The following is a 12,831-nucleotide window of genomic DNA, read 5'->3' on the forward strand; positions in this document are numbered from 1 at the left end:
CATACCTCTCTTTCTGTGCCTGTGCTGGTGTCCAGCAGTTTCTCCAGCTCCTTGTGCATGGAGCTCTCTAGCTCCTGCCGCATCATTTCCTGGAACTCAGCCATCCCTCCTGGTACGGCCGCTCCTTTACTCAAACCTAGACAGGGAAGACAGTGGAAGATGGGGGACAAGGATTTACACACATGCTGCAACACATCTGAATTACAACATATTCTGGATGCTTCAAAAGGAATTTCCTGCGTGCACATTACACAAAACTAGTCAAAGCCATAAAAGAGAATTTTTGTACAGTGATTATAGTTTGTATGTCACAGAAGGCAGAACATACTACCTACAGTGCAATAGTACAGAAAGCTCAATCTAGAGTTGCAGAGCTTATTGAATTAGTCCATTGATTGGAAGCTATTGGCAACTATTTTGATAATGGATTACTCACAGTAAGTACATTCTTTTTGGGTGATGGTTGTGGGCTTTTAGAAGTGACTATAATGGTCCTATAATATTGTAATTTAAAATGTAGGTTTGGAAACAAGACAGTGAATGTCATGGGCTTGTGCTCTAGGATTTAGTGATCTTTTTGCATGGTTTCCTCGTATTTTTTGAACCAAGAAACAAGTCCATTAAGGGAGAAAATGCATAATCTATAATGGCAATAACTGTTAGTTGCAGCTCTAAGTGAATCACTACCATCTTTATAAAATGAAAAAAAAACATGCCACGTAATTGCATCGCTGGTTCATGTCATACAATTGAAGGTGATATAACAGGTCCCAGTCTAATATATGGAAAAGCTTTAGTGCACGTTATCTCAAGCAGCAACCCCGTGCAGATAACTATAACAGATATGTTGCACGTGTGTAGTTTCTATACATTTATGAGCTCAAAAACTGGAGAAAGGTTCCCTCAAATAGCTGTTTGTGTATCTCAGTTTTCTATGTGGAGTTAAAGAAAGTTAATTTTTCAACAGTAACATTTTTCAGTCAGTGCACATCTTGGTCATCATTCTTCGAAAGTTTACCGTAAATGAACCTTAAATTTAAAATTATTGTTCCTGTTATCATTACCATAATTGGCCTCTATAAGCAGTCTTCATGTAAATATAAGCAAGTGAAAGCTAAACACTTAAAGGCTCTATGATTACCAAAGCTGTGCCAACATGATGGCAAACTCTGACCGATAAGTCAGCTGTGACGTAAGCACCAACGTAGTGTAATAATTATACCTGTAAACGATGGGAATCCGAGCCATGGTTTGAGCCAGGGATTTTAATTGACTAGCACCAAAATAACTTTGGTCAAACATGGTCCCTGCCTACAAAATAATATGTGACACTGATTCACCTGAAAAGAACATAAATATTTGACCAAATAAAACCTTTTGAGCCTGTTAGGTGCTCTGTGATGTGTGTGAGATAAACGTATAGTGAAAATGGGAGTATGTTTTAACAAACTTTTGCATATTAACACCATTACATGTGGCCACCCTTAAAGAGTAAAGAGCCAAATGTTGAATCTAATGATAATTAATGACAATGCAGAGCTGATATTAAACACACACACACCATAGCATTCATGATAGCGTATCTTTTCTTGGTAATATTTTGGAAATTAAAAGTTTTTATGAGATAGTGTGAATAGGATAGGAAGGGACCCTTCGTGAGTCTCCACATGACTCTTTTTCTAAAGATTCTTGTTAGAATCTTTTCCAATATTCTGAAAATGACACTAGAGCCAGACCCTAGAATGATTATGTTGGGGGCATTCCCAGTGTGGAAGCCACTTTTATATTGATTAGTTTAATTCTACTCTTGTCTCTACATTCATTGTTTGATCATTGTATGAAGTGTATTTTCTCTCATCTTGACTACTGATGTATCCTGTCTAGAGTTTCTATTGTAATGAAATCAGTCTGATTGGGCTGACACCCTAGGTTTGGGCCACCCTGGAAGCTCACAGACTCAGATTAGCATTGATGTCATCAAGAACCAAACTTGTTTGTTCCATTGTTATTCTACCTATCTGACCATGTCAACCATTCTGTATAAAGCAGCTCATTTTGTGTAAACAACTCAGTCAAGACCCTGGCATTGCTCTGAGTAGAATGCTCTGGTCTTCTCTCCATGCATTAATGCTGACCATAATCATCTGTATTGTCTTTTGAAACAAAGTAAAGATTTGTTTTCATATTGGACTATAGTGAAGTTTTCTTCAACCAAAAAACTTCTTCCACACCAGGCGTTTAATAAAGTGACTAGTTCTCTACAACATTATGTCTCTAATGGACTTACTCATATTTAAATTTTGGAAAGGAGCTGAAGTTCCTCCAGTGAGGCTGTGGAGTTCAGAATTAACAGATACATTGCACCTCGTTTAAATTTCAAGACATATGCACAAATACTTTCAATAAAAAAAATATTTGAAAGTAAAGATTCCTGTCTGTATGTCGTAACAGAACGGTTACGCAGAATGGGAGTCATTTTTCTACAGAAAAAAATCACTGTTCCTGGCACACAGACAAAAATAAAATCACAAGTGGAAACTAAAATTCCTGGTAAAATTGCACAATACAAATGGCATAAGACTGACAACGGCATCAGAAGGAAGAAAAAATGTAAAACATACAAGCCTGTGGGTGATGTAGACAGTAATATTTTGAGATAAAATGATCTACCTTAACACTTTGATAAATCAATCAATCATGTGTTAAGTCAATAACAATGTCGAAGTGATGACAAATGCTGTCATGTTGAAAGCTCTATCCATCACCTCTAAGGACCTGCAGCTATCATTATTTGGCACATTTGTTTTGTCTAGTTCTGAATGCTCCCAGCTCATTATTATGCAGCATAGATGGGTCATGCCATGTAACAGCAAATGTGTAGAGACAAAAACATCTCCTCTTGACAGTCAATTGAAGACTGATAGAATCCATATTTGAATGTCATTTGTATGGTCCAGCGTTGTTTGTCCATGTAAAATAATAACCTTAATAATAATAATAATAATAATAATAATAATAATAATAATAATAATAACTATGATACGCATTTAACAGTTGTTGAGTCTCAGATATTAGACCTCTGCTGGTAGTAATGTAAAAAGTAAATGGCCATTTAGATCCTCTAATTTATCTACCTGTAGGCTACGTGATCACTAGGTACCTTCTACATAAAGTGCCATGTTACAGCTGCCAAGTAGCAATAAGTTGAGCAATTCATACCATTAAATAATATATATAGGGCCTATATATTTTTCTTTATTATTATTCTTTTTTAAATCACAATTATTTGTCATGTGCAGGTCAGGATTGTGTGTCCATGTTCAAACGTGAAGTAAGAATTAAAAAAATAAACTATAATGTGTGCTGTAGTTGTTGAGTCTCAGATATATGAGAGCTACTTACCTTCCACAAAAAGTGCCATGATTCAGTTGCCAATTAGCAAATAAAAAAAAAAGGAAAAAAAAAAACTTTCCTAGAGGTATCCTTAATTCAAAGTAATTGATCAGACGTGTACAGTCTTTTTAAGTCTATTCACAAAGTAAAGCTCTGGAAGGAGAGACGTCCGGATGTCTTCTCCTTGTATAAAAAAAAAAATTAGCAAAGACAAGGACACATTTAGACGATCGCACTTCTCTTTCTGGACAGCAGCCAATCGTCGTCCCTGACTGAACATGAAGCTAGATGGGTACTGGCAGCAGGAGGATCTTTTCTGGCTCTGCCTTTTCTATCCAGTACCGTAAACCACGTCACAGATCCTCTGCTGTGTGACTTTTCCCAACCTCTGGTCATGTTTTTCTTTTGCCTCGCCTCCCCCCTCTTCCCCCTCCACACCCCTGCTTTCATTTGTACTGCCTTCTCTTTATTCCATACTTTTACACCACTGCCCACCTATGCTGTCAGTGTCAACAAACACGCCGTTAATTAGTAACCGATGAGATGAAAACAACTCAAATGACCTGACTGACTGGGAGCTTGGGAGGACAGAGCTCCTGCGGAAAAGAATGACACCACACGAGGGAAAAACAGAAACGACACCTCACAAACCCCCCTCCCGCTTGGTAAAAATAGCGTTATCTCAAATGGTATGTTGTGTAAATGTTGATTAAATTAGAGCCATTGTCTTACTGTGTGACTGTAGGATGCTGGCGGAAGAAAATTCGATGGGGTCGGCCTGGTCCTGCGGGTCTGAAGGACAACAGCTAAAAAAGAGGAGACAGCGGTTTAAACACACTCACGTGCGCACACACACACACACACACACACACACACACACACACACACACACACACACACACACACACACACACACACACACACACACACACACGCACACACACACACACACACACACACACACACACACACACACACACACACACACACACACACATACGAAGATAATACGTCTTTTTGTTTAGTTTTTTTGCCTTAAACAACTAGCTTCTGCTCCTCCTTGGCATCGCTGAACCAAAATCACAAAAAAGTCAACAATTAAAACGGCGATTTTCCTTTGTTTTCCTTTTTTTAACACAACAGTGGCATTCCAACCGTGGGGTGAAAGGTTACGTTGACAAGAAGCTGGTAGCCAATGAAAAAGCAATTTCATGTGACGCGGGTTTTAACTACCAATAGATTTCTGCGACGTACAACGTACTTTCTAACGTTTCCGGGTTGAAAATGCAACCATAAGTTGAAAATGCAATCATAAGTGAATGTTTAACTTGACGTGTCTCGTTGAATAGTTGACCTTTCCTTAATAAACAATGACAAATTGTAGCCTATATTTAGTAATGACAGCTATTGCATCCATAGAATACGTCACCATTCCTAGTGCTTCCGTGGAGTGGAATAAATTAGGAAATATTGCCCCCGCCTGGTGAAACGGCGACATTGCACTGTGCTTAAACTGCAAAAATATTTCAAATGTGCTGGAAGAATTTTTTTTATAAAAATATTGGGAAGCATACATGTGATGTATTGTATAATCCAAGTCAGACTGTTTTTTCAGAAACAATGTCTTGGTATGCAGTCCAGTGTAATACACATCTGCTAAACATGACATTAATTTCTGTATTCATAGGACTAAAAGTATACAGCAATCAAATGTACCCCTCTCCACTCTTCCTTGCATATTTAAATAACCTGCTTGTTTGTCCATTCACTTATCAATTGCTTCCAATTTAACACAGATTTGTGCGTGACGGAAGCATCTCTTTGCTCACTGTGGGAGAAGTGGATTTAACCATCATCATAATTATTTATAACTGCCATGCACATTGTGAGACAAATTGTCCTACAAGGATAATACAACATTACTACTATTCTATCACAGGACTGGTAAAGTAAAACATTCATAGTCCCCAATTTATCCAACATGCATGTAGTGTGACTGTCGGAGGAAACCTCCCCAAGTGCATTTAATGTAAACTCTAACCCTGTTATGGCAACTACATTGTGCTTATTTGCCTGTAAGATAACCAGCACACAAGAAAAACAAACATAAACATAGTTTATTTTTTTATTAAGTTATCCATTCCACTGTTTGAGGACTTAATCCACTAACTGTCTTTATGTAACAACCATCCATGTTTCACTGACCCCCAGGAAAAATAGCTTGTAACAAATGATGTGAACTTAAGGTGAAGTCATACTTGTGCGTCCTGGTGTATAGTTTTCCCTGGTGTCCAATTTGACAGTGCATATCAGAGCAGGTAGGTGGCTTATAGTGCAAATGGTCTTGGTGGATTGTAGACTATGTCTAATGACACTGAAAATACTATCACAAAGTTTTTCACTATCTCATCATTATAGGCTACATTTTATGAAAGAAAACACAAGCAACCAGAGTCAGCCAATCACTTTCTTCATGTAACTCTCTATAGCTGCTGTATATTTTTTGAAAAAGGTGCACATGTCACATGTGTGCCTGGTAGCCTCCCAACGCACAAGTATGAACCCAATTTTACACTCATAAACACTGATTGGCTCTCCCTCCCTCACACACACACACACATACACACAGAATAATGCAGGGGTTTGGTGGAGTGCTTTATCACAGCCGTGCGTCTGGAGTTTCGGGGCGGTCAAGGTGCTGGTTGGGTGGATCGGAAGGGTTCAGTCATGCTGACAGGAAAGACACAGCTGTGTCTCTCTCCTCTATCAGCTCTGCTGCTGTGGCGTCCATCTTGGATTTTGAAAAGGGGTTGATGGCCAGGCCATCCACAATCTTCCAGGACTTGTCCTGAGGAAACAGCATACATTAAGTTTTGTTTTTTTGAAACATATGATTACAAACCTTAACTGAAAAATGTCCACTGGTGATGTTGCATATTCTCTAAAATCATCATAATTTGTTCACATTTTGAGGTCAAACACAATGTAGTTTTATTGTAGCTATTAGTTGAATCCAAACAACAATATAGGCTGCTTAAGGGAATGAACACAAGTTTAGATGTGTCTCACCTTGATCTGGACAGGGAATGAGTAGATGAGGTCTTCTGGGATTCCATAGCTGTTCCCAGAGGAGTAAACACCCATGGAGATGAACTCACCCTGTAAAAAAGGAAAAGAGAAAAAAAAAACTGCTCATAACCACGTTTCAATTACAATCTTTTCCTTTTTCCTTCCTAACATTTTCACAAAGCCATATGTGACCTATTATTAACTCTTTGATGGAGTGAATTGAGGTATTGATATATACTCTCTTGGTGACAAAAAAAATCAAAAAGAGAAAGATTTCACCTAATTCACCACATTGTCTCCAAACTTTTCCAGAGAAACTAATGACACCTTATAATCACCTTTGACAATTATACATTTATTTTCAATATGTATTGACAAGCATTTAACCTGAATAAATATACAATAAAAAACTGTTGCATATTAGATCCTGCATCTCGCCTTGTTTTTATAGAGAGGGTTTGTAAGTACAGTCCTTTCTAATATTGTTGCCAAAATAATAGCCATTTCTTGCCAGAACCTAGCAACAGGCAGACAAGACATTCCCACACAGAGGGGCGGCAGTGGCGAGGGAGGGTGGGTAGGGAGGTCATCCTCTGGAGTGCCACTGAACCCCAGACTGCTCCCGGTGGTTCAGAGAGCACCTTGCATGGTAGCTACTGTCATCGGTGTATAAGTGTGTGTATGAATGGGTGAATGTGGTGAGAAATGTTAAGCACTTTGGGGCTGAGAAAATAGGCTAAAAAACGCTATATAAGTCAAGTCCATTTACCTTTTTACATCATAACCAGAGTATTATCAAAATATGGGTTTTACCTCAGTGGTGCCGGACCAGATGTCTCTCATGTGGTCACAGATGGCCTTGGCTGCAGACATAGCGCTGGACAGCTTCCTGGCCTTGATTACTGCAGCGCCTCTCTGCTGCACTGTCTGCAATAATAGCACATGGGCCGTTTCATGAAATTGTAGTGGCAATCATTGAGAGTGTGAGCAGAAGAACTGAGCATGTAAAGTAGGGTCGGCCTGTGTTGACTTAATGAGGTAGGCAGCTAGTTTTGATTTCATTCATCAAGGTTTTTAGATAAAGGCTGAAGGCTGGAATGTCTGCAGCGGCTATCTGTGGAATCTTTTCCCCCAAAGCATCCAAAAGTTACTTGGGACAAATGGAAAGTGTTTCTAAAACAATGTCGCCTGGGATTTTAAAAAACATAAGTAGTAAAAATCAGATTTTTTTCAGGGATCAAATCGGTATTGTGCATTTGTGAGGGTCTGCTTCTCACAGTATGACAGATTACAGTAAATCTTCGTTGACTTACAGCAATAAAATCTCCTTTGAGCCAGGCGTCATCCTTGACTGCATCAAAGCAGGCAAGCTCGTTACCAGACATGTTGACCATGCAGTGGTGCACATCTGGATACTGGGTGGACGAGTGGTTGCCCCAGATGATCACATTCTTCACATTGGTGGCAGGAACACCACAGCGCATCGCCACCTACAGGAACCAATTGTAAAGGACAGAGAGCACATGTAGGTTAAACGATCAGCCAAAGAACGGACAATGTGGCAGCTAAAAGTCTATGAATCTACTTCATAAAAAGGAAAGAATGAACAGCACTGCAAGGGCAAAAAAGGAATCCTAGAGGAAGGCACCTGAGAGCGAGCCCTGTTGTGGTCCAGACGGGTGAGACAGGAGAAGTTCTCTTTGGGGATGGATGGAGCAGACTTGGCTGCAATCAGACAGTTGGTGTTGGCAGGGTTTCCCACAACCAGAACCTGAAAACAAACACACACACACACTTTAAAAATCCAACCTAACTGTTTGATCTGATCTAACCCATTAGCATAACAGGTTAACAACGGCTCACTAAAAGTCCTTTCCACTTCCCTGAAGTAGATTTGCTCTATTCAAAAAGTAAATGTTGCATTATGTTGAACCACGTTTGCTAACAGAGGACTCAACCAAGCACAAGCAAAGTAACAACAACGTTTAATAGGGGAGCCTTTCTACGTCCTTGAAAACACCGAAAGCAACATAGCAAGAATACTTTCACTAAACAGCCTTCAAGGAGAGAACTGCTCAGTGAATCTGCATGTTGGTGCATGTCTGCATGTCCTGTGTCATTACCTTGACGGTCTTCTTGGCGTACTTCTCCAGGGCGGCTCCCTGGCTCTTGAAGATGGCCACGTTGGCTTTGAGCAGGTCCTTCCTCTCCATGCCATCCCTCCTGGGCATGGAACCCACCAAGATGGCTGCATCCAGGTCCTTGAAGCCCACCTCCTCCTTATCAGTGGGGATAATCTCTGCACAGGGAGAAATATCAATTCATTTCTGGTGTTAGTTCTCACCAAAAATGAAACCTCAGGATGACTTTGACCCACAAGATCTCAAAGTGTTGGCTGTGCAAGTCAGTCAATTTAACTAACTTTACCCAAAACAGATGCACACTGTATATTCAGTGTATATTTTCAGTTAGAAATAAAACTTCAAATTACAATTTTAACATGGTTAATGACATCGTAGGCAAGGCAAGGCAAGTTTATTTCTAAAGCACATTTCGGACACAAGGCCAGTCAAGGTGCTTTACAGATGCAAAAACAAAATACATCAAGTATAGAGCACACATAAAAAAAAGCGAATGATAAACATGAATATAAATAAAACTTAAAATAATTAAAACATTTAAAAGAATAAAAATAAATAAAATTTTAAAATTACAGGTTAAAACGGAAACAGTAAAGTCTTCAGACCTGATTTAAAAGAGCCGAGTGTTGAAGCGGACCTCAAGTCCCCTGGAAGTTTATTCCAGAGCTTGGGTGCATTAAAACTGAATGCTGCCTCTCCCTGTCTAGTCCTTACTCTGGGGACTGTCAGTAGCCCAGTCCCAGACGATCTGAGAGCTCTGCCTGGTTCGTATGGCATCAGCAGGTCAGCGATGTATTTAGGCCCTAAACCATTTAGGGCTTTAAAGACCAACATCAATATTTTAAAATCAATTCTTTGAGTGACAGGAAGCCAGTTTAAAGACCTAAGAACTGGGGTAATGTGATCCACTTTTTTGGGGTCCTGGTGAGTACTCGAGCAGCAGCGTTCTGAATTAGCTGAAGCTGTCTGATTGATTTTTTAGGAAGGCCTGCAAAGACACTATTACAGTAGTCAAGTCTACTAAAAATAAATGCATGGACAAGTTTTTTTAAGTCCTGCTGAGACATTAGCCCTTTAATTCTTGATATATTTTTAAGGTGGTAGTAGGCTGACTTAGTAATTGATTTAATTTGTTTTTTGAAATTCAAGTCTGAATCTCTACGACTACTCCAAGATTTCTAGCTTGGTGTGTGCTTTCTAACATAACAGATTTAAGCTGTGCGCTGACTTTTAATTGTTCATCCCTGGTACCAAAGACAATGACTTCAGTTTTGTCGTTGTTTAATTGAAGGAAGTTTTGGCACATCCAGTCATCGTACAATCTCTATGCCCTTAAATACATTCTTGGACGGATTTGACTGGAACCAAGAAGGTTCATAAGTAAGCTACGTATGTGTAACTGGTGAGTTCATATTAGTGCAGTCTCTTAGCCAGATCTCCACTGTAATAAAAAAACGAAAACATGCTCAGTTGGAATTCCTCATCAACAGTTGAGTGTACACTCTTTTTTTGCACTCCGGAAATCGATTACACCAGATTATGCAAAGTACACAGCTAAAGTATGTTTTTGTCCATGTAGTGTATTTCGTTATGACACATTCTAAGATTACTGATAATCAGGAGAGGAGCAGCTCTCGTGGGTATATGTGTGTGCAGGATAGGAACGTGGATTGCTTAAATTGAGGAAGCCAGCAGGCTGATCTGTAGATCATTCAAATTGTACACAATAGAGGGCTCCGAGAAGGTCCTTGGTGGGGGCAATTTAGGACAGTTTGGTTAAGATTTAACAGCTAATTTATTGGCCCCTGGCTAAAGGGATTGTCCTAAAGTTACTGAATCAGACTTCCCGGCCCCAAATGGCATAGCACCTTCAGGTGATGATTACCCCAGATGTCCTCTGAAACCGTAGGTTGGAGTTAGTTAGGGTCCACCAATCAGGAGTTAGGCGAGGTGGAGCTTACTGACCTAAGGACCAATCAACTCACTTAGATTTGCAGATTAAAGGCCACCACAATTCAGGAAGAGACAGGTCTTTTAGTATACAGGAACTCTTCATAGGTTTTTAGCTTACAGGAATTCTTCATAGCTTTTTGTTTTGTGCATGTACCTCTATTTGATTTGGTTAAAATACTTTGACTTTTTATTGGCTTCGTTTGACTGCAGTGTGAGTTTTGTTGTAAATAAAAGAATTGTTCCTGGAGACCTCCTCATCTGCCTCAAACTGCGTCTTCTTTCATCAACCCACTACCAACGCCGTTTTTCTGAGTAAATGCCGAAAATATACTGCATCCACGTGGTCTATTATTATGATAACCATTCATCACTCTAAAAATCATAAACAGTTCAGAACCAAACTTAATAAAACATTTGTCATCCTTTTAAAATAAATACGCACACAATTTTGAGAAATGTATTTTGGCCGTTTCCCCATGTGTGACCCGTATTGTACTGTTTAGCCGGGCTGATCTCGGCGCATGAAGCGTTGTCTTTGCAGCACAGTTGGTTAATACAGGGGCCTCTCACAGCTCCTGTCCAAACAAAGCAAAGGACAGCACCAATTCAAAGGAAAAATTCCAGGTCACAATGGAATTGGGCCATTATGGCGCCTCACGACCGATGTCGCGACAGTGGTTAATGATGTCATAAAGGGAAACCGGTGGCCAGATTTGTCAAGTGTCTCAGAGAAGGAAATAAATCCTGTCTTAAAATTCTTAGTGATGTACAGTTGGTTGTCAGATAATATACACTGAAAAATAATATATGCATTATAAACTGTATTATGAACCATCACAGACAGTGCGTGTGGACTCTAAACAAACGAACACATTTGTCAATTATCTGTGGCACACTTAAATCATGGTTACCTCTCAGAAGTGGGAGAGCACAGTCCTGCAGCTCCATGACGACACCCTCCAGGACCGGCAACATGGGCGTAATGTCCAAAAGGATCAAGACCACCGGCTGACAGAAGAAAGCAGGCGTTGGGATGAATTATATGAAATGAATACAACATACTGAACTGAATTCATTTCATATGCACTTAAATCATAATTCTTATGTACAGTGAGTGACATGACAGTGGGGGCCCTAGTTGTCTGTGCGCAACAGAGTGTCAAGTCCTAAGCAATGTGCTTCACAGACTACTACGGCCTGTGCCAAATGGATCAAGTGGTTTTAAAGTTGGCCTAAGACTCTTGGCACAATATTTCTTTTGCTGCCTTCAAGGACAACCCTAGCTTGTCCAAGGACGCATGCAAGAGCAATTGCAATCGGATCAAATCCCCACAGGGACAACATCTGTTCAATGTCGCCCCAAGACAGGACCTGGAAAACTTGTGACACTCACAGCACTGTACTCGTGGTTGTCAGTATCCTATGCATGTCTTGCGGCCCTGACCTTAGAATGCCTAATGAGATAAGGGAATTGAGTGTGTAATGCAAGCAAGAAATGCCCCCTCTTACCTGATCTTTGCCAAAGACATCTCCCTTGGCAATGCTGAACAGCAGGGAATAGGCAATCTGCCCAGCAGCGCCGGTCACCAGGACTCTAATAGGCTCAGACTGCAAGACACAATCCAAAGAACACTGCTGTTAGTACTATTAGCATTGATTTCACTACGAGGACCTGCATGTTTGAAAGTGAGAGTTTAATTGTCTAGCGCACGTGGGCTGGGTGTCTATTCTTGACAACAGGATTATTTTCTAAAGCAGGGAGGTCAGTTCAAAAATAGACTCCGAGCTTTCCATTCATGCCTCACTGTTGCATAATAAAACCAGGATAAGGTTAGGTTATCAAGATCATCGCCATCTTTTCCATTCACTCAACAGCTTTCATTCAAACCATTAAAATAACAGAACTATATAAAAGACAACATTTTAACTAAATCAACTTGAGTCCTAAGGTCACATCATGCAGCGAGCCAGGCTACTGTCAGCCTATCCTTAAAATCAATGTACACAACTTTGACGAACTTTAGCAAAACTTTGAGAATTTCTTATTTGAAGTGGAGTGACTGTGGTTCTTCCTCCAGTATTGAAACAAAAGAATAATCAATAAATCTGCAGGTTTTACCGTGGGTTTTACTCACCATATTCACACGTTAGCTGGGACTCCGTTCTCTCCCACTTCTTGCTCGACACGGAGGTCACTCCTATTTAAGTCCTCAGTTTCATCACGACACTTGTAACAGTCATACGGCAGTTTGAAGAGTCAAGTAATTGTAGTTCT

At 40.0% G+C, this 12,831-nt stretch overlaps 2 protein-coding genes across 3 annotated transcripts in view; both read right to left on the bottom strand.

The window, feature by feature from the left end:
• The window catches only part of ugp2b (UDP-glucose pyrophosphorylase 2b), a 28,526-nt gene extending 24,275 nt beyond the window's left edge, over nucleotides 1–4,251 (bottom strand). Inside the window, exons 1-2 of one of the 2 annotated variants that reach the window (XM_080036255.1) lie at nucleotides 4,126–4,251; nucleotides 6–136 (exon numbers count right to left, since the gene is read on the bottom strand). In XM_080036255.1, coding sequence (XP_079892381.1) covers nucleotides 6–104 — 99 coding nt within the window. In that variant the 5' untranslated portion in view covers nucleotides 105–136; nucleotides 4,126–4,251. Of the gene's footprint in view, nucleotides 1–5; nucleotides 137–3,402; nucleotides 3,685–4,125 lie in introns of those variants that run through there. The other variant, XM_080036254.1, reaches the window with a different exon arrangement.
• A 1,260-nt stretch (nucleotides 4,252–5,511) lies between these two features.
• Nucleotides 5,512–12,768, bottom strand: mdh1ab (malate dehydrogenase 1Ab, NAD (soluble)). The gene is made up of 9 exons (XM_080036994.1): nucleotides 12,692–12,768; nucleotides 12,066–12,164; nucleotides 11,468–11,564; nucleotides 8,586–8,761; nucleotides 8,111–8,233; nucleotides 7,776–7,952; nucleotides 7,276–7,389; nucleotides 6,463–6,552; nucleotides 5,512–6,241 (listed from the first exon to the last, which is right to left on the bottom strand). Exons 1-9 carry the CDS (start codon nucleotides 12,692–12,694, stop codon nucleotides 6,119–6,121), a joined length of 1,002 nt encoding a protein of 333 aa, XP_079893120.1. The 5' UTR covers nucleotides 12,695–12,768; the 3' UTR covers nucleotides 5,512–6,118.
• Nucleotides 12,769–12,831: the final 63 nt, after the last annotated feature.

Source organism: Ammodytes marinus (assembly GCF_949987685.1).
Source record: "Ammodytes marinus genome assembly, chromosome: 11".
In the NCBI taxonomy this organism is placed as follows: Eukaryota; Metazoa; Chordata; class Actinopteri; order Uranoscopiformes; family Ammodytidae; genus Ammodytes; species Ammodytes marinus.

Bases quoted from the DNA above. Each gene is read 5' to 3' on its own strand.
- mdh1ab (XM_080036994.1), bottom strand. The intron at 7,953-8,110 runs GTGCCTTCCTCT...TGGTTCCTGTAG, and splicing joins ACAACAGGGCTCGCTCTCAG to GTGGCGATGCGCTGTGGTGT. The intron at 6,242-6,462 runs GTGAGACACATC...CTGTTTCCTCAG, and splicing joins CATTCCCTGTCCAGATCAAG to GACAAGTCCTGGAAGATTGT.